This window comes from Martes martes (assembly GCF_963455335.1).
Source record: "Martes martes genome assembly, chromosome: 3".
Classification (NCBI taxonomy): Eukaryota; Metazoa; Chordata; class Mammalia; order Carnivora; family Mustelidae; genus Martes; species Martes martes.
The window spans coordinates 94572490-94599894 of NC_137890.1; the positions used below are offsets into that span (position 1 = coordinate 94572490).

At 51.2% G+C, this 27405-nt stretch overlaps 1 protein-coding gene across 1 annotated transcript in view; it reads right to left on the reverse strand.

The window, feature by feature from the left end:
* Positions 1-448: 448 nt before the first annotated feature.
* The window catches only part of MARCO (macrophage receptor with collagenous structure), a gene marked incomplete at its 5' end in the record, with an annotated part of 36768 nt that continues 9811 nt past the window's right edge, over positions 449-27405 (reverse strand). Inside the window, 14 exons of the mRNA XM_080799013.1 lie at positions 449-622; positions 2341-2521; positions 3664-3762; positions 4770-4814; positions 11759-11821; positions 11914-12012; positions 12416-12451; positions 12548-12646; positions 16219-16312; positions 16621-16670; positions 16981-17025; positions 21778-21813; positions 22967-23185; positions 24050-24151. Of these exons, the coding sequence (XP_080655139.1) occupies positions 496-622; positions 2341-2521; positions 3664-3762; positions 4770-4814; positions 11759-11821; positions 11914-12012; positions 12416-12451; positions 12548-12646; positions 16219-16312; positions 16621-16670; positions 16981-17025; positions 21778-21813; positions 22967-23185; positions 24050-24151 (1295 nt within the window). The 3' untranslated portion in view covers positions 449-495. The remainder of the gene's footprint in view (positions 623-2340; positions 2522-3663; positions 3763-4769; positions 4815-11758; positions 11822-11913; positions 12013-12415; positions 12452-12547; positions 12647-16218; positions 16313-16620; positions 16671-16980; positions 17026-21777; positions 21814-22966; positions 23186-24049; positions 24152-27405) is intronic.

A 27405-nucleotide genomic window follows, 5' to 3' on the forward strand; every position in this document is an offset into this window, starting at 1 on the left:
AAAATAGACAACAGTCCTTTCATTAATGGAGCTCACATCCCAAGAAAACTCATTTTCATGCTTAAAGGCATGCAACATGGTGTCAACTACACGCCCACCTCCCCATTTGCTGGTGAAGGGCTCCAGGCCTGGAGCTCAAGCGGAAGGGACAAGGATGGTCACGTCTCATTCTGATTACTGGCACTCTTCACTTTCCACATCAAATTTAGGACCCCTTTAGTCCCACCTCTCCCTGGCTATAAGTTGAGATTCCACTATCCCCTTTTGAGAACTCAGTGAAATGTGTCCTTTGAGTGGGCCCATCAATAAGGGACAGGAGGTATGAACTCATGAGTTCAGCCACAGTCAAAGACATTACCAGGTCATGCTTTGAGTTTTATTAGTGACCCCACCTCAGAGCAACCCCTCAGAGAATGCTGGCCCTCCCCCAGGGGAGCTGAGTGTCCCTGTCTGCAGACACTTCCGGCCATAGCATGATGGAGGGACTGTAGGGGGTCATCTGCATTCCACTCCAGCATCCTCATTGTGGTTGCAGTTGTGGGCCCCCCAGTTGCTCTTTCTGCAATTCCAGAGGGTCGTCTCTGTTCCCCGACAGGCAACGTCATCCAGCCATATCTCCCCACTGCCTGGATATAGGGAAAGCAGGGAGAAAGAGGGGAGCAGGATTAGCGCCAAACTTACATTTGGGGTAGACTGCCAATTTCCCTCACAGCCACTCGGGCCCCAGGTGCTGATGGCCGGTCTCCTCTCCTGCTATGAGTCTGCCTCCCTTCTGCTTTCTGCTCTTTAACAAAAGTCTCATCCAAAGATTAGATGAGATTGATTAAGATAGATTGAGGTATATCATCTATTTATAATTACTGATACTTAGTCTGTGCACTGTTTGAAATCTCCTCCTGGGGACTTTCCAGTGTTTGTATCTTTCCTGCTTAGTCCCTGCTGCTGTACCCACCTTTCTCAAATGCCCTTTGAACCAGGCTGTTCTCTGGCTCGAAAACATTCACATGTTCCTCCAAATCCCTTCCTCCTGATATAATCGATTTCAGATCAACAGCACAGAGGAAAACAGCAGGATGGTGGACAGTTCCGACTTACCATGGTTTGATTTATGACTTTCCAACTTTATGATGGTGCGATCATACTTGGAATTTTGAATTGTGATCTTTTCCCAGGCTAGGGGGATGTGGGATGAGGCACTCTTCAGATGCTGGGCAGCAGAAGCTCCCAGGCAGCCAGGTGCTCATGAGAGCAAACAACCGACACATGATACCGGGGCAACCATTCCGTATCCAGACTGCCGTGCTGTTTGTAACCTTCAGTACGGTATCCAGTCAATGGCATCGTCTAGTTGACACTTCATCATAAGTAGGCTTTGTGTTACATGATTTTTGCCTGACTTTGTTCTAGTGTAGGTGTTCTGAGCACCCTTACGGCAGACGAGGCTAAGCTGTGACTTGGCAGGTGACCTGTATTGTATTAGATGCATCTTTGACACAATGTTTTCAAATTACTATGTGTTTATTGAGATGTAACCCCATTGTAAACCCAGGATGATCTGTATTTGGTTACAGTAATTTACTTTTACACACAGTTTACAGGGTAGCGATCTATGTAAGTGTAATCTATATGAGGAAAATATAAACTTTAAAGGAGTTTTACAAGCCAGCTGGTACCTAGATTAAAAACCAGGTAGGCACTGGTTACTCCACTCTACAGTGGAGTAAAGGCAGAGAGCGTTTGGGGCGGGAGAAGGCAGCCTAATCTTCCTGCCAGGTCAGCTCTTGTGGCCAAAGAAACGGTCTTAGTCTGGGACTTTGCTACTTTATTGAAAGTTTGAAGTTTTTGCTGAAAGAGATAGCCCGAGTCTCTAGCACCCCAGGACATCTTTCCAAAACTGATTTAAGGAAGTTCCTTCTCTGATTTGTTTATTTTTCCCTTTGCACCTTTTCCCTGAAGATGATCACAGCAAGGCATGTCCTGGCTTCCAGTTTCCAGAAGTTGAGATGAGCACCTGTGTTTGTCCACCCTGCAACTTTTCTGTTCTTCTAGGACTGGCGCCTGGCTGTCCTTCAGAGAGCCATGACTCACAGACACCCTTGGCCATGGAACACTCTGGCTTTCTATGCTGCACAGACAGTGACCCAGCCAGGTGAGCCAGAGCCCCACCCAAGCCTTTGCTGTCCAGGTCCTCTTTGTCCTGGGGCGGCCAGCCTAGAAGGCACTGACCAGCAGGACTTTTCAGTTGCTTAAACCAATCTTTTTCTTTTAACCTAAATTCATGGAGTCCCTTGAAACCAAAGGGAAAGACTCCAGGAGAGAGGCTCCTGGCCAAGGACCCACTCACCAGGTGACATGTTGGTAAGGGCCGTTCCCCTGGAGTAGCCCAGCATGCGGCAGAAGACGGTGGCGTCGGAATTGTCCCAGCCATCATCACAGATTGTCCCCCAGATGCCGTTATAGAAAATTTCAGCCCGGCCTCTGTTCCTACTGCCGATAATCCTGACAGTCTGTAATGGTTCACCTGGGTAAAGACACACGTGAGAGAGGGGAAGAGAGCAGCCTAGGGCTTTGTATGGCTGCAGGCTCAGCCTTTTTCTGGTTGGCAGTTCTGTTATGCAGGGTCGGGGGGAAATCCCCCTGCTGGACTGTCACTAGAGCCGGGAACATCCTGCATGTGGCTCAGCATTCTCTGTCCACTTGCAGCCAGTCCTGCATACCCAGCTGGCTGCATTGCACCTTGTCTTGTGGGGAGAAGAAAAGGAGCAGTTGAGGGGAAAATAGAAGAAGGGAAAGAAGGGAAGATGGGAGAAAGGGAAGGAGCGGGACTTGGAGAAGGAGGGAAGAAGAAAGAGAAGGAACGGGGGAGGCGGGAGGGGAGAGGAGATGGGAGCTAAAAAAACAGTTGTGCTGTGGCTCTAAATCGTCATGGATGGGCTTCGCCAAAGGCTGAGTCTGTTAGCTTTTCCCAAAATGAGGCATTTCTCTGAGAACCAGGGTCTGTTCCCTACCACATCCACAGTTTTCAAGCACTGAGTTCCCTCAAAGGCACACATTAAAGAGAATAGAAATAATAATTACCTTTTTGACCTTTTTCTCCCTGAGTTCCCTGTGCTCCAGAAGATCCTGTTGCAAGGGGAAAAAAAAACGACAAAAAAAAAAAAAAAAAAAAAAAAAGAACCCACACAATTTAAAGGAAACCAAGCCAGGATCCCTTCACCCTTCGTTGCCGGCAGTGGGGAGGAGAGTGGGGGTGGGGAGGTCAGATTCTCTCCTCCAGCTTTGCCAGTGACCTGGCATCATGGGGACTGAGCACCACTGCTTGAAGAAGACGAAACTGGTCTGTCCTATGGTGGGAGGATTTAAACTAGATTCCTGAGGAGTACTGAACAGGTAGGAGACAGGGAGGGGAGGCATCTCCTTTGTGGAAAGCTCTGGTGGCTAGGGCTCGGCTGGGCGTCGTGCAAGCACTCGTTTGCTTGTCTGGCCCCCGGGATGCCCAGGCTGTGCCTCATTCACTTCTGTGTCCTCAGGGCTGAGGGCAATCCCAGCACAGAAACCGTCCAGGGAGCCAATAAACCTCTACACCTTTGGTTCTGAAAACTCCCAGGCTTCTTACAACAAGGCCTCTCCTTAGAGCCCACAAATCACAGACCCAGGGCTTACCTTTTGCTCCCGGCTCTCCCTTTTGGCCTTTCAGTCCAGGTGCACCTGTGAGGCCTCCCTGGCCCGGGTTTCCCTTTTGTCCCTTCATGCCCTCAGGGCCTGGAGAGGAGAGAGACCACTTCCATCAGATGTTCTGCCCTGCTTTCCAAGGGGGACCGAGGGCCTTGGTCTTTAAAGACTGGGTTGTCCTTGACAAGCGCACTCCCCACCCCCGTGAATGGACTGTTTGGATGTTCAGCCTGCGCCTTCGGTCCACCTGGGAGAGGTGGTGAGGGCGGGCAGGGTCTGGGTACTGCTGTGATCTCCCCCCACTGACTCTCACATGAATGCTGGTAGATAACACACAGGTCACAAGAGCTGACAGGATTCCAGAGGTTTTTGGTCTTCCTCCGACCACACAATTGTGTGGAAGTTCTGGCCATTCAGGGAGAACTTGCTAGAATGTTTCTAGGCCTCGAGATCGGCTTTAGTACGTTTGAATGTGAACCAAATATCCAGCTCAGAGGAAGAAAGCCAGTTCAAGAAATGTGTGTGAGAAGTTTCACATTGGCCCTCATCAGGGCAGGGCTGTGGAGAAGACTAGAAGTGCTCTGTGTGAAGACCTGTGCTCGGTGACGGACCACGGGCAGGGGCTTGGAAAGCCAAGGTGACCATAACAGGCCAGTGGCAAGCAGCAGGAGGAGGACAGGAGGAGCTTCAGGGGACAAACCGAAGATGGAGAGGGACCAGCACAGGCACGGGGAAGCAGAGGCCTTGCAGCCTGGGACCTGGAGAAGAAGGCTGCCCAGCTCCACAGAGGCCGCATGCCCTGAAGCCACCTGCTGACCCCAAGCTCTTCAGCCCCTTCCTACCCCTTCTCCACCCTCAGCTCGGCCCCCCTCTCTATTGCCTCAGGTCCCTGAGTTCTGTTCCTCTCCAAGTTTTCCAGGGGAAGAATCTGAGGCTTGAGAGACAGAGCCTTGGAGTCTTAGCCTCAAACAGGCTTGGGCCCTGGCCGCTCTAGGGGAAGGTTAAAGCAGAATGTTCAAAGTCAACAAGACCTGCCCTCTGAGCACGAGCCTTTCCAGACATCATCCTGAGAAATTAAAATGAAGCCGGCCCTTTACCTGGCACTCCTGATTCTCCTTTTGTTCCTTTCTGTCCTTGAAGTCCTAAGATCGAAATACAAAAAAGGGGGGGAAGATAATAAAACTTAGATATTAGACACTTTTAATCTTAGACAACCTCTACCTTTTGTCTGATTAATGCAGACGGAAAGACACATTGGTTCTCCACGATTGTTTAAAGCCTCCTTAGCCGAGCATAAAAGGAGACAGACCGCAGATAAATGGGGACACGTGTTGGGGTGAAGTAGAAAGGTAGTGGATGAAAGTCAGAGTTAGACAGACAGACAGACTCTGGATTTACTGGCTGGCCTTCTTGGTCCGATGATAGCCTGACTTGGAATATAAATCCAACCCCATTCCTTCCTGCCTGCACTTTATTGGAAAAGAAGTGAGACATATTTTGATAATAAAGGCACCTTTATTTCCAGTAGACTGTGGAGGAGACTCCCTGGGCTCAAGCAGTGGGTGGGGGGAGCCCTCACCCACAGCAAATGCTCCATAGAATTTGTTGGTTCTTTTCGTCGTGGCCCTAAGGTAGCTAAGGATTCATGTGGCCAGGTCAGAAGCCACAGGAGTTCAGAGCTGCTGCTGTAGAAAAGCAGGACATGCTGGAAGGATCTGAGAGGGGAACTAGTTCAGCCCCTCATGGGAAGGATGGGACAGAACTGAAGTTTAGAGAGCTTCTTGTAAGACCTGGAGGAACCTCAGAGGCCAGACCTTGGCAGGCAGGCCTGAGCCCACCGTGAGCCATTTGCACCTGCTCTCGTCCCTCTTTTTAGAATGCCTCACCCGTTCTGTTCCCTGGAGAACTCAGATCAAGCCTGTAAGACCTGCTAAGATGTCAGATGTCACTTGACTGCGAAAACTTCTCTGGCCTCGCCTATGGATGGCATGATCCTCCCGAGGCAGCAGAAGGGCCAGAGCCAGACGGCCTGGGCTGGCATCTGTCTCTGTGACCTTGAGCAAGGTACTTGCCCTCTTGGAGCCTCACTTTCCTGCTCTGAGTCTCCTGGCTGCCTCGGGGGTGGTCCTGAGACTGAAATGTCATCTGTGTCATGGGCTGGGCCTCGTGTTTGGCCTGCACTCAGTAGGTGCTGCCCCAGAGACCCCACGGACCCTGTTTGCGCGCATCTGTCTCCCCTCCGGAGGAAGCACCTCAGACCCTGGCCCACAGGAGCTCCCGGCTCCTGGCCCAACAAGCCCCCTAATTGTTCACTGGTGACCTGAGCCAGAAGAGGCAGCACAAATTTCCTCTGCTCATCGGCATCTGAACTGTGTGTGTCAAGATTAGAGAGGAGAAGCCACACTCAGACATCTGTCTTTGGCTGTTAGTAAATAGAAAAACGGTCCAAAATGGTCCATACCTTGACCCTTGGCCCTCTGTCTGCAGCCTAGAGGGCGCAATATTGCAGAAACCTCCACCTGAAGAGTCTGTCCCTGGAACCAAGGTTCAGGGACGCTAGGCCCCATGACCTCCCTTTATGGTCCCCTCCCAAAGAAATGCCCATCTCCAGCTGTCCCCAAAGCACCACATGATAAGCACACCCTGTACAGACAGAAATTACAGGGACTCCCTTATTTGCTGACCCGTGCACGCTGCTAAGAGCTTTATACATATCCTCATTCCACCTTTCAGTTGCCCTGCAAGGTCGTGTCCTTTTCCTTTATACAGAAGAGGAGGAAGGACACAGTCATGGATGCTAGGTGACTTATCCAAGGCCACACAGTGACAGAGTGGTGAAACTGGGTTGTAACCCAGGTGGGTCTCGCACTGAGTGCTGTAGCTCCCCATGCCCCATTAGCATGGCCCCTCACACCTTCCTGGAGTTTCCACTTGGCCTGTCCACCTGGTTCCAAAGATAGTCCCAGCCCACCCTAGGCCATCCTGTCCCCTAAATGAGTAGTTGAGCTAGGGGTGCTTCAGAGTCACCTGCACGGGGCTGGCGAACCAAACTGACTTGTCAGGCTCGACCCTGGAGTTGCTGATTCAGTGGATCTGAGAAGCTGCCTTTCTAGCAGGTTCCCAGCTGACGGTGATGCTGCTGGTCCGGGGACCACATTTTGAGTAACACTGCCTTAAACGAATCTCACTGGCTCTTTAAAGACCAACTCTCAGCTCACCACCTTCGAGCAGCCTTCCTGTCTCTGGGGAAAACAAATGCTGGTTTCTCTTCTAAACCACATCTAACTGGGTTTTTCTGGGTATCACACATATATCAAGCTGAGAGGACCCAAAATATTTATTTGCAAGGTATTTACTTAGAGAAATAATTTTCTCCCAAGAAAATCGTTTTGTTAGAAAGCACATGTCTCTGGATTGTTCAGTGTTCAGCTGGTGTTTTGCCTAAAATCTTAGAATGTTCCTGCTCTGAGGGGGAAATTGCCAGTTTCAAACCCAGAGTGCTGTCAAGCTAACAGGGATCTGGCTATTATTCTAGAATATTCTTCACATTCCACACAGAAGGAAATGGGCCCGGGGCAGGTCTTCCAGCTCTGATTTAATGTAGAAATTTCCAGTACATTAGGAAACTCCTTAAGTAGCATCTTGACATACAGGCTAAGTGCAGCCTGACAAAGTGAGGATGAGTTTGACAACTGACAGACGGCACTATGTGGCGGAAGTAAGATGGCGGGTTGGGGACTGATACTGGGACGGGTGTAGAGTTTTGCAGATATCTCTGAGAGATTTAGAGGAAAACGAGGACAGGTTTTATGAGTGGCAACTTAGAAATGTGAGTTGGTAGAATTTAATAAATTCTGGGACCAACTCAGTACTTTGATATGGGGACTGGAATGAATTGAGAAATTATATTCACAATATAGGGCTTAATTGCTATTATGAATTACTTTTTGTTGCTTACCTTCAAAATAAAATGTCTTCAAATACAGATGAGAAAATGGATTTCAGGTTATTTGCATTTTGGCTTTGCCTCAAGAGGAAAATAAAAGGACATAGAAAATTCAGATTCTTGTTATATTTTAGACACGAAGGCTGCTGAGATGCAGACCTTCTGGTCAGATGGGTGTTTCAGAGCTTAAATGTCTTGGCTGCTTCTAATGCCATTTCATGAGGTGGGATGCTAGAAAGCAAAATGCCCACATCATTTCCCAACAAACTTGAAAATGGCTAAGGGATTTCGACCTAAAATGAATTTTTGTGGGATTTTTTGTTTTTTATTTTGCGATCTTTTCCCCCCAAGTCAAATAACTCCGTAATCCTTTGAAAGATCAAAGGTTAGAAATAACTCCATTTGGGGGGGGGGGTTGGTAAAATGTTGTTTTGTGAATGGTGAAGGAAATGGCCTTGGGAGAAAGTTCTGCCGAGTGATCATGCCGTCTGTAACGTGTGGTTTGTCCTCCCGACAGAATGAAAAATGTTTCCTCGTCACCATCTTTAATCTAAGATGGCTGCTTTCTCTCAAGAGGTGTCAACACAGGGACACATTCCACCTGAGTGGGTTGGAGTACGGTAAGCGACCGTTCACGACAGCAGGAGGATTTTGTTACTGAGCCAGGATTCACCCATCTGCGGGGGAGTGGCAAGGGCAGGAGAGTCCGACTTTCTTAGGATTGTTTACTCTATGCTATTCTATGTAACACGGTCTGGAAAAGCACAACTTTGGGATCTGGCTCTGGGATTAAGATTCAGAGTATATTACCTGTGAGACCCCGAGGAAAGGGTTCACCCTCGGGGAATGTTTGCTCCCTCCGCTGTAAGGTAGCGGTGATGAAACTCAGGGACACAGGCAGACGAGCTAAGATCTTAGGAGTAAATCCCAAGCACGGTGGCTGGCCCAGAAGTATCGTTAATCATAAACAGATTTCATTTTTTTTAAATTAATGCACGATCATGGGATCTGGCTGTTAGCCTAGGTCAAGCCAAGGCATTATAATTTCTCTGTTTTCATCCAGGGAGGCTTGATGTTCTCTTGAGAGATTAATGATTTTATTTACAAAATAGGAAATACATTGGGTTGAAAACTGGCTTGATATACCCACACGGGACAGACACCATGCTACCTCTAGTTTGGGGAATACCAGTGTCCTGACATTGAAAAGTAAGCATTATCTTCCATGATCACTACCCATCCTTCCTTTTCCCGCTTGAAAAATCTAACCTCTCCAAGAGTTCCTTAACCTCCGACTTCGGGATGATAGGTAGACTGATAATGGACCTGTGGGAATAGGCCAGATAATGGACCTGTGGGAATTCCCTCTTGAGATGGAACCATTAGCTACTAGATTGAGACAAGCATTTGGATTTGCATGGGAAACTGACACAATTTTATGAAAGTTGTAATCATCACATGCTTCAAATTGAAGATGTAATCATCATGTTTACTTGGGTAGCTGGAATTAAGGAATAGCCTTTAGAATTTGCCTGGTTGGTATTCACCACTGGGCCTGATTGATGGAGATCCCCAAAAAAGTGCTCAACAAATATATGGCAACTTGATAATGGGGTTAAAACCATCCCCAGGCTGTGAGCCAAAGTTCTCTGGGCTCTCAGGGAGGTGGGTTTTGGAGTAAATAATGAAGAGTCATAACAGGGCCTGAGAACATGATGTTTCCTTCTTGGAATTGAAGAAGAACCTGCTGTAGCCTCAGCTCTAATCCTTCCTGACCTGGGATGGAGAGGGAAGGTGTCGCTCATCAGAATGCCTGATGAGGGGTAAGGGTATTCTCAGGCTGCCTAGGAAGGAAAGGAGCATGACAGAGTGTAATGGATAAGGCCCCAGGCTTTGAGCCAGCCAGGCTACGATTCCAACCCTCACTGTGCCCCCTTCTGGCTCCTCAAGAGTGGACAAGTTGCACTAACGAGAGTGCTTATCCCACTGGGTTATCATGAAAATGCTTGTTATTGGAGCGGCTCTTCTGAGGTAAACCGTTCCAGGATATGGAGTGCAGGGCAAAATCTCCTACCTCCAGAGAGTGGGAGACACAGGCTGGGGGCCTGGGAAGGGGGCACAGTGTCCCTTGTGGGTAAAATCGTGTTTTACCCCTGATACTCTTACTTAGTTAAGAACCGTTAGTCTGGCGATCGGGGGAGGGTGGGGAAGGGTTGGGAGAGAGACTTGTTTATAACTAAGGGTTGAAATCTGTCATCACTATGAAGCCAAGCAGAAAACTCAGGCGTAGGGCAGCCTCGTGCCCAGAAGTCAGACCTCCTGGGGTCTGGGACCAAGGAAGGTGAAAATATTTAAGATCGGGAGGAGGCAGTCAACAAGGCAGGGAGAGCTGACCACCACACCAGAAGGTGAGACCTTGCTGGGGGGCCTTCAGGTAGCATCTATATGGCCTCAGGCAGCAGATCCCTGGCCCCGGCTAACACAGTCGAGAAAAAGAAATCAGCTCAGAGGCTGGATGGGCTGGAAGGACAGTGGGTACTTTTTTCTTTTCCCGAGGATTTTATTTATTTAATTGACAGAGAGACACATAGTGAGAGAGGGAACACAAGCAGGGGGAATGGGAAATGGAGAAGCAGGCTTCCTGCTGAGGAGGGAGCCCAATGCGGGGCCTGATCCCAGGACCCTGGGATCATGACCAGAACCAAAGGCAGATGCTTAATGACTGAGCCACCCGGGCACCCCAGGATAGCATGTACTACAAAAGCCTGTGCCATAGCTCTCGATGATCTTGAGGAAAACCCCAATGGTAGAAGGCTCAGAGTCCAGCCAGGAGGTGACCCCCACCCACCCCTCTGGCCAGAGCTCCTGACCCTCTCTCACATCCCAACCCTAGATGCCAGGTACAGAAGCCTACAGAGCCCTCCCTCATTCTTTCAAGACTTCGCCGGCTCTCTTCCTTCTCTCTAGATTTCCTTTCCCTTCCTCCCCATGGCCAGACTCCACTCATTCCACAAGACTCAGCTCAAGCTCTTACATCACTCATGTGCTGCTCTGACTTTCACCACCCCTACCAGAGAAGGGACATGGTGAAACTGAAGCATTTAGCTGAGTTAAGTCACATTTGTTTAAGGAATCAATCCATCTACTAGTCAACTACTTGATCAGTGAGCCCTAAGAACACCTGCCCCTCATGTGGGTCTGCACATGGCTCTGGGTGAGGGCGTCAGGCTAACACAGCATGACCTTCTGCTCTAATGGAGAACGGCCTGCGGCAGACTGTCCACGGCCACCCGAAGCCACTGCCCAGCCTGCTTTCTTGACCTTGCACTGTTACAATACCTCCAGGCTGCACTTGGCTTTCTAAGGGGCATTTAGCACTTCTCCAGGCAAAAGTCCATGACAGAATGCACCTGGCACAGTCTGGCAACAGTCTGTCTGCTGTCTTAGGCACCAACCTGTATATGTGAGGTCAGAAAGCAGGTGTTACGCATCATGGTGCCCCAGTGCCCCCCAAAAGTGGCCCAGACTTTCTAGACCATTGCCCAGACTGACTTAGTGACTAGACAAAATTGGTGTAGAGGTTTATAAAGTAGGCCACATTGGTTGGCTGGTTTATAACCTATACTAAGTTGGCACAATGGTTTATAATGTAGACTAAGTTGACATGAAGTTTTATATAGTAGTCACTGTGAGTTTGGTTACTGTGGGTCACTCCTCCCAGCCTGAGGCCCTTTGGGAGAATATGCAAGAAGGGGTTTCTTGACCTTGACCCCCCCCCAAATCCAGAGCCCTGACCCTGGGGGCCCCGTTATAGGTTAGCTGGAGAGAATGGAAACTATGTCCAGGGCTGGAAGGCAGTCCAGGAGACAATGTGGGTCAGCTGCCCTTCTCTTTAATGGTGGAGGTTCGGTCATGACATTGGGACCTTTCAGGGACCCTGGGCAGAGAGAGGACAGCCCTAGGGCTTTGAGCTCAAAAGGCCCTGGGAGAGGAATGTGTCCCCTTAATCCGGGTGCCTCTGGGGTCTGAGTACAGAAGACCATCTGCCTCCTTCTGGTGGGCCCACTGGGAGGGAGTCCTCCTCCCTGTCCACCCCTGAAACCCAGCACCCCACCCACCCCCAACCACACCCTCTGTTACCTGGGTCTCCCTTGCTTCCTTTCATGCCATCGGCTCCAGGATTCCCGGGTGTCCCTGGTGGTCCTGTACAACAGATGCCCAGATGGCATGAGGGCTGAGCTCCATGGGTCTTCAGACATCACTCCCTGTACCCACCGCAGTGCCAAGGACCTCACCTGCTAGTCCAGGGGAGCCAGCAGTGCCAGGCTCCCCCTTGGCCCCTGGGGATCCTGCCACGCCCGGAGAGCCGGGAGGACCCTTCGCTCCAGGTTGTCCTGCAAGCGACAAGGGCAAGGTTGGGTGTGGTCACCAGAGAGCCTGGCTGCCACCCCTCAACACACCTCTCTTCTCAGCAGTGACACGTGTACGTCCTACCACCTTGTATATTCCCTGGGCAGCTTTAATCAGCCCCCTTTAGAGGCTTCGAACAGGCCTAATCGGCAGGAGAAAAGTTAGAGCCTGAGCAATTTGTTCATCCCGGCCATCACTCTGCAAGGTCTGGGGTTAGGGACCCACCAATCGAGCCCTTTCCTCTCAGGCAGAGCTGAGTTTTAAGAGACCCCGTGTGCTCTGGGTTAACATAACAATGAGATAAAGACAGTGGAGTCATGTCCTGGACTTGGCTTTGCCCAGGGACAGTGGCAGCTCGAATGATACCTGGATTCCCAGAGTTCTTACCTTGATCTCCTTTTATTCCAGGAAATCCAGCTGCACCTGAAAGGACGAGGGACTTTTAGGGATTTTGTGCCCTTATAGCTCACTCCACTAGAGGGAAAAGGAATAGCTACAGTCTGATGGACAGCCTCTTACCTGGGGCACCTGGCTTCCCCGAGTCACCTTTAGTCCCCTGGGCTCCAGGGGGACCCATGACCCCTGTGTCTCCTTTCATGCCCATGTCCCCCTTGCTTCCTGAAAAATCAAGGAGTCGTGGTCAGGCACAGGAGGAGGGCAAACCCAGCCACCAGATCCCACTGACACTTGTCCCACCCAAATTACAAACTCAGACTCTTTGAGCTCCTGCTACCCGGTGCCCAGAAGTAAAAGATACAATAGCTGCCCTCTAGGAGCACACCACCTTGCCCCAGAGACAAGACATGAACTTGTGAAAAATGGCCAAGGTCAACTGGCTTGAGTGATGGGTGGGCCAGGGAAGCCAGGCTCTCAGGACCCTGGTCAGCACGCTGGTCCCCTTGGGAGGGACCACAGTCCGGGCTTAGACAGCGCTCATTTTTGTATCTGCATTTGGGGAATTATTTTTCAAGCCTCCTAAACCGAAATCTGAATATTCCAGAAAGTCGATCCCAAATGCTGAGAATAGAGACTAGAAGGTACGGGTGGGGAGAACATTGCAGCAGCTCGAATTCCTGCCAGGGCTTCAGTCACAGCCTCTCTTGGTACCTGAGGTTTCAAATTTTCCACTTGTCATCTGCATTCAAGGCTTGTCCCAGCCTGTCCTCTCCTCGGTCGTCCACTGTTCCCTCCTCATTTCTGAAACTGCTCGGCGCATATCAATCGAGGAGGTTCCTGGCAGAGCAGAGCCTGGCAACCCCTTCCCAGTCCATGAGTTTTGTTTTGGAGCCAGCTGTATGCCCCTCCTAACCATGCCAGGCTGGGTCTGCTCAGCAGTAACCCAGCAGTAACCTGCTGTTGCGGGAGCCAGTTGAAGCCCTACCCCGGACGGGCTTAGCACTGTGCAATTTGGTTAAAAGTTTCCATTCCCTTACTTTCTTGATAGGGAAGGGGAGGACTCAAAGGGACACCAGCCTTCTCTCCAGTGAATCAGGAAAGGAGACAGAAAGTCCTGAAGCAGAGGGAAAGAATCATGGGTCATGCAAAGATTTCTGGATCAAAGCTGGGGGTGATCTTAGGGGCAAGGCTTAGGAAGTAGATTCTTTCTGGTTTAGATACTTGAAGGATGATTATTTCTTCATGGGAAACAAAAGAACCAGAGAGAAATTGGTTACAGCTGAGATCTCTTATAGCCTCAGGGGCAAGCCCCAAGGAAGGCAGTTCTCGGGCATTGAGGGTGTCCTCTTTGGCAGAAGGCACCAATGGGATTTGTTAGAAGGGACTAGGTAATTACTTCCCTGGAGGAGTTTGTTGGTGCCCGATTCCTCCGGCAGGCCAGAACCATCACATTATAGAAATGGCTCTGCTGTACAAGGATTTTGGAGCATGGTCTGGGCTGGAGTCTGTATGTGGCTGTGTGTGACTGGGACTGCCATGTCTTCATCAAAGGGGATAGTCCTGGGAATCCCGGCGTTCTGGTGAAACGACCAGAGCCTGGCACCCACCCACGGAGGAACCCCAGCTGCGCCTGATGTCTGAACCTTCCCATCACAGCTAAAGGTGAAGTGAGGCAAACACAGTGTCCCCTGGATCTCCACTAGGGGCATTACCCATCCACTGTGACAAAGAGCACCAAGACTCAGTGCCACCAAAGCAGGGCCCTCTTGGTTTGCGCGTCCCCTCTGCGGAATGGAGATTGGGGACCAGTGGATGAAAGAGATCTTGTGATCTTGGGAGACGAAATTTGGGAAGAGGAGGGGTAAAAACTACGCAATTCTCCTCTCAGGCCTGGCCACAGCGTTTCCAGTCCCGAGTCCACCTCCGAGTGCGGGCTTCGTGCCCTGCTGCGGAGTCGCGGTGGGCCTGTGGTGGTGGGTGATGTGGGATGGGAAACAGGAGGGCGTAGACTCTACAGGCAAAGCGCCGGCTTTGCCTCCCCTCCTGGGGTGGGAGGGGAGGGCCAGCTTGAGGAAGTCGGGGGCCTCCCTTCCTGTTGCAGAGAGAACTGCAGAGGGCCGCCTTTGGAAGCACCCTCAGTGGTCAACGGTCTAACCAATTGCTCGGTGCAAAGGTTTGGCTCAGTCCTGCCCAGGAGAATTCTGCAGTCCCGCCCCTGCCCCTGCCCCGCCTCCGTGGCTGCCGCCCCTGAGATCCGCGCATGCGTGCCCGGTTCATCCCTGGGGTGCCCTAAGTTCTCATGCCTTCCTCCTTCCTTACTTCAGCACGATTGGCTTTCTTGAAACCCTTGATCATCGCTCCTCATTCTATTGATAGGCACCCAGAGTGAGTCTGTTTTCTCTTCCACAAGGGCCTTTCTAATGTTTGAGCATGGCTGATACATCCCGGTAAGGGCCCCCTTCCTGAAGACAAGCACCCCAGTCTCTTACAATGTAAATATTCCTATTTGCAGGTATAGTGCCACACATCTTATGCCTTATACTCTTGTTGTAACTAATCCTTATTAGAAGTTGCTCTTATTATCCCCCTTTTATGGGTGAGTAAACTGAGGGTCAGAGAGGTCGAGTCATTTACCCCAGGTGGCCCAGCTTGTGAGCTGTATTAGGACCCCGATGTGTCTGATCTTAGAACTGAAGTCCTTCCCTTTTCTACCTTAAAGGATCACAAAGGCTAACGGCTATCATTCGTTTAGTGTTGAACCATGTGGCAGATGGCTCGAAAACATGATCTCTAGCCCTCCTAACTGTCCTACAAGATATGCATAATTTAATTATGATGATTTTAATGGCCATTCTTTTCTGAAATGAAGAAACTAAATCTCAGCTGGTTAAAAATGTGCCTAGCGAGGCATGTGAACAGGTGCAGAGCATGGTTGCGGTCCCAGCCCACTAGGTGGGGCGCCCGTGTGCCACAGCTGGTGGAGCGTCCAACTTTTGGTTTCTGCTCAGGTCAGGATCTTAGGGTTGTGGGATCAAGCCCCGCATCCTGCTCTGTGCTCAGTATGGAGTCTGTTTGGGGTTCTCTCTCTCCGTTTCCCTCTGCCCCTACCCCTGCCGTGCTCACTCACTCTCTAAAATAAATCTTCAAAAAAAACTAATAATAACAAGCTCACTAGCTGCATAGCTCTCATTCTCCCTATGATACGATACTCCAGAACCCCCCAAGGGGGCCTCAAGAGGCCAAGGGGCAAGGGACATGGAGATGCTCGGTCATGGCCAGAGGCCCTGGGGTCGTGCTTCTCAAAGCGTACCTGCTAGACTGTCAGTGTCAGAATCATCTGGGCCTTTGAAACACAGACTATTGGACTTGGAACAAGTGCCCTAAAAAATTCTGAGGTAGCACCTCCTTCTGGAATCAATCCCCTTTCCCTCCTTGCCAGCCAGTCTCCCCTCTCCCTTGTGCCCTCCTCAGGTCCCACTGCTGTCCCTCGTCTTCCTCTCCTCCGAGCTCCTAGCATGGCCTGTGTCCCCACTCATCACAGGTTGTGCCTGGCATGAGACTGTGTCTCCTTACTCCCCATCCCCCTGCTCTCAGCTTTCACATTCCTGGCTTCTGCTCACCTGGACAGAAGGGACCTCATGTGTGCTCCCCTGAGACTGGTAGGCAGAGCCCAGTTTTGTCTGTTTTGTCCTCAGTGGGACAGAACAGACACACTTCCACAGATCGGGGCCCAGCCCTTAGCCACCCACCCTCCCCCACACACACAAGCACCGACACTCCCACTGGACCCTTACCTGAAAGACCCAGGTCTCCTTTGTCTCCCTTAGCTCCAGGTTCCCCTTTTGCACCAACGAGACCCCCATCGCCTTTGCTGCCCTTCTCTCCCTGCTGTCCTGGGGTGGGCAGAGAATGGCCAATGAGGTGGGCTCCCACCATCCTCCTGGGAGAGACTCCTAGGCAAGGGGGCGGGGGCCTTCCAGGAGAAGAGGAAGTCTGGGGGAGGTGAGGTCGTCTCTTGGGTGTATCGATGAGGCACAGTAAGACTCCAGAGCAGAGGACTGGGGGAAGGCAATGCCCTTCTGAGGCAGCGGGGGTGGGGGATGGCGGGTTGGGGGGTAGCTGTTGGGAGAAGGCTGGGGGGGGCTGGCTCAGCCTCTCGGCCAAGGCATCGCTGAGCCCAAGCAGAGGAAGCACACATTACCAGGGGTTCCTTGTTTCCCTGGAGCACCATTGGGTCCTTGGAGGCCTGCGAGGAAGGAAAGAACTAGTCACAGGGCTCTCGGCTCCTCAGTCAGCTGATGTTCTAGAACCCCTCAGAAGGACAAGATGCCCAGCTCAAGGTGAAGGGCCTTTCTCTGTCTCATCCGCTCCCCCCCAACCCCGCCACACACATATCAGTGACACCATTTCACTCTTCAGAACAAGAAGAAAGAGAGAGAGAGAGAGAGAGAGAGAGAGGAAATAAGAGGCTCGAGTTTCTTAGGCATAGAGGTATGAATGAGCCGACCCTCCTGCTTCCCAACCCTCGGCTCGTGCACACACCCATCCCTACCCACCTGCCTCTCCCTTGATTCCAGGCGGGCCTTGGAGTCCTGGAGGACCTGGAAAGGAAAAGGGATTCAGAACAAAGCCTGGACAAAGAGGAGGAAAAGGATTATGGGGCCAGTAGCCAGAGGCCAGTGTCCGTGGCTCGCCTTGGCCCCTTGGCGCCCTTCTCAGCCAGTGGTCTTGGCAGACATGGGATGCGATGCCAAGCCTGCCCGGGGCCCCCTTTGACCTGGGAGACTTGAAGCACAGGAGCAGAGACCCAGGAGCCAGCCCACAAGGTGGGGTGACAAAGCCACTTATCACACCACTATTTATCCAATGCACTGCCACTGAGCCCCAAGAACGAGCCAAACTGTGCGGAAGATGGAAAGGATGAGAAGGCAGAGCTCCTTCCTCCAAGAAGCTCAGGGCCTAACAGGTGAACCACAGTGGTGCGGGTTCAAGGAGCAGCACTGCCCCTTCAGCTGGGTGACGTGGTTCAAGTTACTTTTTCCTTTTGAGTCTCAGTTTCCTCATCGGTATGGGCTTAATATACTAGCTCTGCAGGGTGGTCCTGGTGGCAGGCTCTGGACTCAGGCCACTTAATTTTACTGTCACTCACATACGGTTTTCTCCCTTTCCAAGGGCTGCTTTGCAGGTTCGAGACTCACAATAACCCAGGAGGGCAGGACAGGGTTTCTCGTCTTGTCTTAATCCGTTCTGGCTGCTATAAGCCTCAGGGCAGGAGGCTTATAAACAACAAAAATGCCTTGGTCACAGTTCTAGAGGCTGGAGGTCCAAGATTCAGTTGCTAGTGTGGTCAACTTCTTCTGACTTCTTGCTGTGTCCTCATTTGGTGGAGGGGGTTGGTGAGGGAGCATTGGGGTGTCTTTTATAAGGGTACTAATCCCATTCAAGAGGGCCCTGCTCTTAGCGCCAAATCACCTCCCCAAGGTCCCACCTCCTAATACAGTCACCTCAGGGGTCAGGTTTCCAACACAGGCATTTGGAGGAGATACACTCAGACCATAGCGTGTCTCCACATCCCCATAGAGGAGAACAACTTTCTGATAAGCATGGCTTTGCCTGAGAGAGGCCAGCAGGTTCCAGGTCTCCCAGGGGCAAAGCCTTTTACCCATGTCAGGGCACCGTGATGACAAAGCCCACGACATGCTTTCTATTTCGGAGTAAGACCTCAGTCCAATTTGTAGAATCCATCAGGCTATATCCATCCTGTGTGCACGAGCCTGGGGTCCCAAGGGATGGAAGCAGGATGGGGGACTAGAGTCCCTCTCAGACAAGCCCTAGGAAAGGGCAGTTGAAAATCAGTTCAGGGTTTGACAGCGGGCCCCACTGACAGGAAGGAGACTTCAGCTCCCTCCAGGGTCTGACTCTGCTCCTCAGCCTCGCCTGAGTTAGCTTGAGCAAGTCAACATCCCTTGGGGCCTGTTTCCTCATCTGTGAAATGGGGATAATAGCAGCGGCCACATGAGGTTAGTGTGAGGGGTCCACAAAACATAGGTGAACGTGCCTTGCATGAATCTAGGACCACTGCCTTCACCCCACCTCCCGACCCAGGCCTGCCTAGTCCCTGCAGCTCCCAGCCTGTCTCCCACCTCCACTCCTCTCATTCTTGCACTCCAGCACAAGGGTCTTCTTTCTTTACCTTCCTAGGCTCACCAAATCCCCCTTCCTACCACATACCCCAGGGCCTTTGCATGTATGGGTCTCTGCCTGGGATCCGTATTTCCTGGCACCTTCCACTCACACTTAGGTCAAGGCTGAAAGTTCTCTCTGGGAACCTTCTGTGGCCCCTGAAGGGGTTAAGTCCCCTCATGCTCTCCTTACCTAGGGAGCTGCCCCAGTCTCTCAGAGCAAAAGCCAGGGCTGTAACCCGAATCATGCTTCCCTGAGGGCAGGGATTCTGTCTTTTTCTGTCTGCATTCCCAGTGCCTGGGGAGGTATCAGCCTTGACAGGCTTTCTGCAAATGTCTGTTGAGAAGTCCAGAACACAGTGGGGAGGGGCAGAGAGGTGTGGGTGGGTTCCACATCACCATTTCCCAAAGTTGACTTAGGTGCAGGAACCCCGCCCCTATCAGCGCTATTTTGGAAGCCTGGGCCAGAGGGCAGTTTCAAGGCAGGCTGCTTTGGGGCCAAACCCATCACCTCTGGGCCCTGCACCCAGCCATCCTCTGGGAACACCTATTGGTCTCCAGGGGCTGGTGCAGGAAAACATGCCTTTGCGGGGGCCTGACCAGGCAAGGCAGGCCTTGGGGGAGGGGAGAGAGACAGCGGGCCTCCCCTGGGTGGCCCAGGGTGGTGGGGGAAGCTGGGAAGGAGTCGGGGGTGTGGCTGAGCCCCAGCTGCTGGAATCAGTTTCCTGCCTCTGTTTTCTGGGCTTCAGAAGAGAGACAGACAGAGACAGAGACAAAGAGGTAGTCAGAGACTACCGTGTCTGAGAGAGACAGGGAGACAAAGCTGGAGATTATAAATACACACACACACACACACACACACACACACACACACACATATGCAGGTCTTCTTCAACTTACAGTGGGGCTACATCTCAATAAACAGAACAGAAATTGAAAATATTTTAAGTTAAAAATGCATTTAGTACACCTAATCAACCACCCATCACAGCTCAGCTTCGCCTCCCTTAAAGATGCTCAGAACACCGATATCAGCCCACAGTTCTGCAAAATCATCTAATGCAAAGCCTGTTTTATAATATGGAATTGCCTCTGTCCTGTAACTTATTGACTCCTGTACTGACAGTGAGAGAAGTGTGGCTGTCTGGGGACAGAGTGGTTGTCAGTGGATTGGCTGTTTGTTCTTGGGGAGTGCCTGGCTGAAGGGGAGCTGTCCCGCTCAGGATAATAAGAGAGCATGCCCACCACCCCCCCCACCATGTTCCTAGCCTGGGAGAAGATCGAAATTCAAAATTTGAGGACACCTGGGTGGCTCAGTGGGTTAAGCATCTGCCTTCAGCTCAGGTCATGATCCCAGGGTTCTGGGATCGAGTTCCACATCGGGTTCCCTGCTCAGTGGAGCCTGCTTCTCCCTCTCCCTCTCCCTGCCGCTCTCCCTGCTTGTGCTCTCTCTCTCTGACCAATAAATAAATAAAATCCTTAAAAAAATAAAAACAAATTCAAAATTTGAAGTACAGTACCTGCTGAATGCGCATCACTTTCGCACCATTGTGAAGTCAAAAAAGTCGTAACTGGAGCCGCTCTCCATCAGGGACCATGTGTACGTTCACACAGAGAAAGAGCCAGAGAGACAGAGACAGAGGGACCAAAGGGAGGCTGCTCCCCGCCTGGAGGTGAGCTGGGCTCTGTGTCTCGTCCTGGAGCACTGGGCCTGGGGCAGGGGCTAGAGCAGACTTTCAACGTCAGCTCGGTGGGTGATGGATACTAAAGAGGGCACTCGCTGTGATGAGCCCTGGGTGTTGTAGGTAAGTGATGAATCACTGACTTCCACTCCTGAAACCAATATTGCTCTGTATGGTAACTGAAATTAGCAAGCACAAACAACATCAGACGAAACACTGGGTTGAGAAGAGGTGTCAGCCTCTCCTTGGAGGGAAGGAGCCAACATCTATCTGGCTGGAGCTCCCCAAGCATTAGCTCCTTTCACCTTCCCCACAAAATAACAAAGCAAATAACAACAACACAGAACAACAAGGACACGATTGAACACTCACTCTGAGCTGCGCACTGGACTACACATTTTTACATTCATCATTTTATCCTCACTTCAATTCCAGGAGGTCCTATCAGTATCCTCATCTTATAGCGGGGGGACACAGAGCTCAGAAGTGTTAAGTGACTTGCTCAAGGCACCTGGTTCCAGAGAGAGCCAAGGTCTGTCCCCAGGAGAGCCATTGATGCAAAGGGACCCTCATGTCACCATGCAAGGCTGCCTTGAAACTCTCCCTCGCCAGTGGCATGTCTGGGCCATCCATGAATAATTATGAAGCCAAAGAGTTCTATCCCAAGAACACTGTGCAGAATTATTTTCAAGGTAAAATTCCAACCACTCCGCTGACAGAACGCGGTAGGGGTGAGTGTGTGTACACGTATGTGCATGAGTGTAGCCAAAGCTGTGTGTGTTCAGGTAGAAAGAAAAAGCAGTGAAGGCACAGGTGTTTTCCCAGAGAGCACCTGCTATCATCGGACATTTTTTTGCACATCTCTTCACGTGCATCTTATAGCCACCCTGGGAAGTGAGCAAAATTATCTCCATTAGTTTTTACACAGCTGAGTGGCTGAGGTTCCAGAAAAGTGACATCCCTGGTCCAAAGTCACACAGCCAGGAAGCAGCGGGGCTGGGATTAGAACTCAGGTACCAGAGGCTGCCCCTCCTGTTATGTGCTCTAGGAGGCATGAGCCATGCACCCCTGGAAAGGATCACAGACAGATGGGGGGACAAGCTTGGTGTTGGATAAGAGGTATCTGGAAACAGTGATTACTGGAGACAGAGGGGGAGCCCTGTACTTGCAGCTGGAGTGCTGGGGGAGAGGACACCTGAGGGGGACACGCTTGGGCTGGCCTCGGAAGGCGGCTTAGATTTGGTGGGGTGAGGAGGATGGGGAAACCATTTCCTACTTCAGGCGAGGAGAGGGTAAAGGCCCAGAAGACAGGAGTCCCAGCACGGTCAGGGAACAGATAGCCGACCCAATGGAGGACCAGTGAGTTTGTGGCGAGCTTTGGGGGCCCGTGGAAGGTAAGCTGGGGTAGAGCCCCGGAAAGGCATAAGCCCAGGAGCCCCTGGGGGAAGGCCTTGGGGAGCGGGTGGGGTCAGAGGGGAAATGAACATACCTGGAGCACCTCGTTCCCCTTTGACCCGGAACAGCTCTGCAAGGGAAGGAGAGAGGACTGTAGGCTGGGCTGGGAGGGCATGCACCCAGGGCACCCAGCTCTAAGTTGGGAGCTCTGCCCTCCAGCTGAGCAGCAAGGTTTTCCAGGTGGATGGGGGATTTGGCCAACAGGAGCCAAACACCTGGGTATTTTCCAGGACTGAGCTTTGGAAAAAGCCAGATGTTTCGTTGCAGCTAGTGGTCTGCTCCAGGGAGCCAGAGATCCCCGGGAGCTGCGGAAGTGGGGAAAGAAGGTTGAGACCTCCAGAGTTTACCCTATATCATCAGAAGACTTGGGAGCCCAACCCCTTCAGGAAGAGCCTCAGGTTAAAGGCGGGGCCCCTCAGGCTGATCACAACCAGCTCCGCTGTATCTCAAGGGAGGGGGTGATGGTCCCTTCGTCTGAGTATCTGAACATTTGAGTCTGGGTGCTGCCCATCAGTCACAGCTGTCCCCGTCCCTGCATCCTGGCTTGGCCTTCATCTGTGCTCACTGGGAAAACCACAGCGTCTGGGGAATTCACCCACCGGGATCCTGTGCCAATTGAGTACATGTTCCTGTGGGCACAGAACAGCTGTCATGGGATCACCCTTTAAACCCTAGCTCGCTCCAGACATCGGGGCCGGAGTGCCACGCAATAGTGAGGTCACACATAGGAGCTACTTTGGCCCAAATCAGTCCTCCCTGTTCTGGCACAGCCAGTCTTGGACCCCAAGAAAACCGAGGGGAGGGGGATCCCCGGTATCTCCACCTTGGTCTCCATTTTCTCCTGCCCAGGGCCCTGTCTTCCAAGCCGCCACACTTCCCCAGCAAGCCCACCGTCCTGTCTCTCTGAGGTTCCTATGTGGCCCGGACTTCTTGTTGCCCGCTGTTAATCTCTCTCTAGACATGGGGCCAGTATTAGTCGATTGCATAGGAGTGATCCTGGGACTTGCCCCAGGCTCTGTGTTTTACCCATCCTCCCAAACATTCTAGATCCACCTCATGCCTACTCCATATGGCTCTCACTCCTTTCCTTGGGCCCCAGGGTTCTGGAATGCTCTCCTTGCCAGGGAAGGTGATTTGGACCCAAGGATCCGCTTGCCCATGAACCCACAGCCCCTCCTTTCCATCCCCTGAGGAGTCCCAATGCGGAGGGGAAGGGGCCGAACCTGGGCTCCGAGTGAAGTTGTCCACCTTCCGTAGCAGGTGCTCTTGCCTAGTGCGGACCTGGGTGATCTGGACCTGTAGGGCCTGCAGCCCCAGCGTGCCCCCAGGGAGGGGCGGGAGGGGCATTGACTGGAACAAAGAGAAGGACCCATGGTCCTCGGCAGCCAGCGTTCCATTGAAGTGAGTCTCCAGCGCCCGGAGCCGCTCCTGCAGATTCAAAACTGGACAACCCACCCATCCCAGAGCCTTCTTTTAGGGGGACCTCATTAAAGCTCCAGGCATCTGAGCACATCCCTGACGTTCTTGTGTTATATATGCATGACTTCTGAGGGTCCTGGGTACCGAACGTGCATTTCATGTTCTGTGAGGACCTAGTGTGAGCACAGAGTTCTTTCTGTATCCTGCATGTGGGCACTACACACTTAGGCATGACGTTACATGTTCATAGAATATTCTCGAATGGCCTAGGGATGTACCCACAGCATCATGATCAACCTTCAACCTTCCTGCATGCTCTGGGCATGAATGTATGACAACCAACATGCTGGTTTGATGTGATCACACGTGGCCTGAATATATGTGTGAGGGATGTTTACCACAGCTGGGCATGCAATGTTCTTGGGTGACCTCAGAGTCTGCAGATGGGATTGTTTTGTGACCTTAACATTTGGACCGGGAGCACTTTGCAAGTAAAATCATGTTAATATGAACATTTTGATCAATAACATCCCTTCCTGCTCAGACACTGGGAAGTCTTGATGAAAGACACACACAGCAGACCCATGTGAAATTATTGCATTGTTCACTTCTCTGACATACACAGGCTCGCATGGGCTCTCTCCCTCTCTCTCTCTCTCTCTCTCTCTCTCTCTCTCTCTGTCTCTCTTTCAATCTGTCTCCATGTCTCTCTCACACATACTCTGCTGTCCACTTCCCCCCACCAACCCCCATCCATGTGACTACCCAGCTACCCATGGACTAAGAACCACCTCTCAGCAGGTGGGCAGCAGTGACCCCAGGGCTCTCCACTCAACCTGAGCCCTGTATCACCCCAGGAGGCACCAGACAGGACCAGACCTCTTTACCTTTCACCACCAACAGCCCAGTACCCGCGGTGAGCAGAATCAGGTAGATGGCCACCATGACCATGAAGCAGTTCACCCTCCTTCTCTTCCTGGCATTTGGATCTGAAACAAAACATCGGCAAAAGGTGGCTGCTATAGGAGGCAGAGACCGGGAGGTTCCAACTTGTGTGCGGATCCCTTCTCTGTGTGAGCAGATGGCTCCCCAGGAGGTCGATGGTAAAGACACAAAGTCCCACTACCCTGAAATCCTCCCCCTGGTCCTCTCCTCCTCCCACAAACCAAGAAGAGCCACTGTTGGTCCCTCGCCGATGGGGCTGGACAAACACCTGCGCCCCCCACCATTATGTGGGAGGTACAGTCCTGAAACCAGGTGCACTCTCGATGCCCCCAGCACAGCACCTGGCGACAGAGGGCTCTCAAGAGATGTTTATCAAGTGAATGAATGAATGAACGGACTTAAGTTTGACGACTTTGGGAGGACAAAGATTGTCGCCAGTTTATCAACTCCAAGTGAGATTTGGAGAAATTGAAATACCTATTAGGTGATGAGACCCTGATCTGGAACCCAGATTCGGGCTTTTGTTTTCTTTTTTCCTTAGATCATTTAATTATACAAATGAAACATACTTAGTATAATTTATCAGACAACACAGCATTACAAGGATTAATAATCTTATAATTGGGGATTTTGGGGGACCTCAATTCCCTGGCGTCCTAACCTGCTGACATAAGTTTTGCTGGCTTGCTGGGGTGTGGCCTTGCTCTCAGCCTGCTTGCTCATGGAAACTGACAAACCTGTACGTACACTGCTGGACAGACATTATTTTTCTTTTGATTTTACGCAAATGATATCATATGACATATAATACAGCGCATTTTTTTCTGCAATGCATGATTTCCCATGGACATTCCTCTTGTTTGTTTGTTGTTGTTTTGTTTTGTAGAGAAAGATTTAACTCTTCTTTTAATAGCTACCTAATAGCCCTTCAAGACAAGAGCCACAATTCATGTGGGCATTTCCCCATGGGCAAGCTGTTTCCAGTGTGGGGCATTGCAAAAGAGGCCACCATGTTTCCAACACCAACCCTCTCCAACACCAGCTGTCTCCCCATTTCAGGGCGTCCAAAGGCAGGGAGCCAGACTGTAGAAGGTCCTGTGTTTCCCAGCACTCTTACTGACAGAGCACCTCCTCTGTGCCAGGCGTTGTCTGATATGGTCTATAACGCTTCTGACAATCCTGGCAGGTAGGTGTGAGCATCCTCTTCTACAGACTTGGGGTCCAGAGAAGTTAGGGCAACACAACAGGCATGTGCCCTTGGGCCCATCTAACCCCAAGGCCTGAGTTCACCCTACTCGCCTATACGAACCGTTGCCCTTGGAAAAATGCAGTTGAAATGAGCTCCAAGGACAGGTGTGAAGGTCAAAGAGATCATCTGTGGACAACCCAGGGGAGGGAGTTGGGGCTCATGAACACATTTTTTCCTTTGTGGTAGGTGACGGTGGGTTTTCAGTTGACTCTTATCCTAGATCCATATGAACCTTGAGTCTGTGGAACCTTCATCGTTCTGCTGATACAGCTTCCAGTCACGTGCAGAACAGAAACCCCTGCTTTAGCATCGCCTGATGCATGGTGGTCTCGAGATGGCTTTGGCAGCAGTGAGAGGAATGACTTCTCGGTTGGGTGGTTTTTTAGTTAGTGGCACTTGGGTACACTCAGTGTCACACCGTGCCTCCCAATTTGGGGGCCACACAGCAGCCCGAGTAAACTCTCTAATACCCAAACTGGCCAAGCCACTTCCCTGCCTTCAGTGACTCCCGTGGCTGTTTGCTGTCCTTGGGACAAACAGGAAGACTTGCTGCCCGCCAATTCTCCTGTGGCAGGACCTCCACACCACACCCCTCATGGATCCTGACCCTCAGGCAGGCCAGACCACTCGTTGTTACACCCGTCTCTCTCAAGGCCGTGTATCTTCTCTGACTACATGACTCTCCTGCCTCCCCACTGCATGACTGAGCAGAGCAGAGTTTCTCCAAGATACAGTCTCTGACTCTCCCAGGTCAGGTGGGATGCTGCTCTGCTGCCCCACATCGCTCTGTGTTTCCACTTGATACGGCATCAATCATCCTGCACTGTGTCTCTTTATGTCTCAGTTTCCCTCCCTCACCCCCAGTATTCCGGAAGCTTCTAGGGTGGCCTTCCAGTACCAACACGGTATCTACCACACAACGTGGGCTGGGAAGATGACAAACGAAAGGATGAATGAGTGGCTGCAGGGGTTTGGGTCCTGAACACGTGCAAAGTGCGACAGTGTCAGCTTGGAAGGGTTGGAAAAGCATCGGGAAGGCGACGTCAGACCTTAGGCAAGCATACAATCATGGCGAGGATGGGTAATGAACAAGGGAAGCTTGTATTTCACAGAAGATGGGCAGAGGAAGAGGAATACGATCTCGTAGGCAGCACTAAACGTGAAGTGATGGGAATAGATAGATAGTGTTATCTTTCCAGAGGCACAAGTGTTACAGCAGTCGGAGGTGGCAATGAGGGCCAGCATGGAAAATATAGATATTTTCAAACCAGATGGTAGCAAAAATGGAAGGCATCTGAGTGAAGACAGTGAGAGGACAAACAAACATGGTAGTACGGATGGGAATCGTTCAGAGGTGTGCACTAAAGCCCAGAACACTTTATTCAGTCAGAGCTCTCATATAACATAGAGGCAAGGTACCTTAGAAACTGGGACTTTTGGATCTGTGGGCATTTATCTAACTTGCTTACAAAGCAGAAAATCTGATAAACGCTTTTGTCATCTATGATGATTTTTAAAAGGGTAGAAAAACTGCAAAGGAACATCTACTCTCCAAAGTGGATTTCACCAACGAGGAAGGGTCATCCAAGATGAGAGAATGAATAAAGCCTCCAGTAAACGAGAATGAGCATCCCTGGAGTAAACTAGGGTTAGTCCAGGTGAAGATTTTAGGAAAGCAGTTTTCAAAAATATGACAGCTCTATTGTCTGAGAAACAGTGAAAATGTGGCTCCAGAGGGAAATAAAATTTTGATTCCATAAATGATCTCAATGAAGAAAAACAGTCTGTATACAAACTCTAGGGTCTCCAGGTCTGCCATCTCCCAGCCCCTTGCCCACTGGCAGAAGATGGTTTTGTGCAGGCAGAAGTCCCCTCTCCTTGCCCCTGGCACTGGGCAAAGTGGTTGCTGCCCTGTTGGCTCAATGTCTCCCACCTCTGACCCAGGATCCCTGGGCAGTCTGGAAAACTACCTTCTGTCCTGGCAGGCAGCACCAGCAGGGAGCAAGGAAGAACACCAGTAGTATCGGTTAACAAAGCAGACCAGGATAG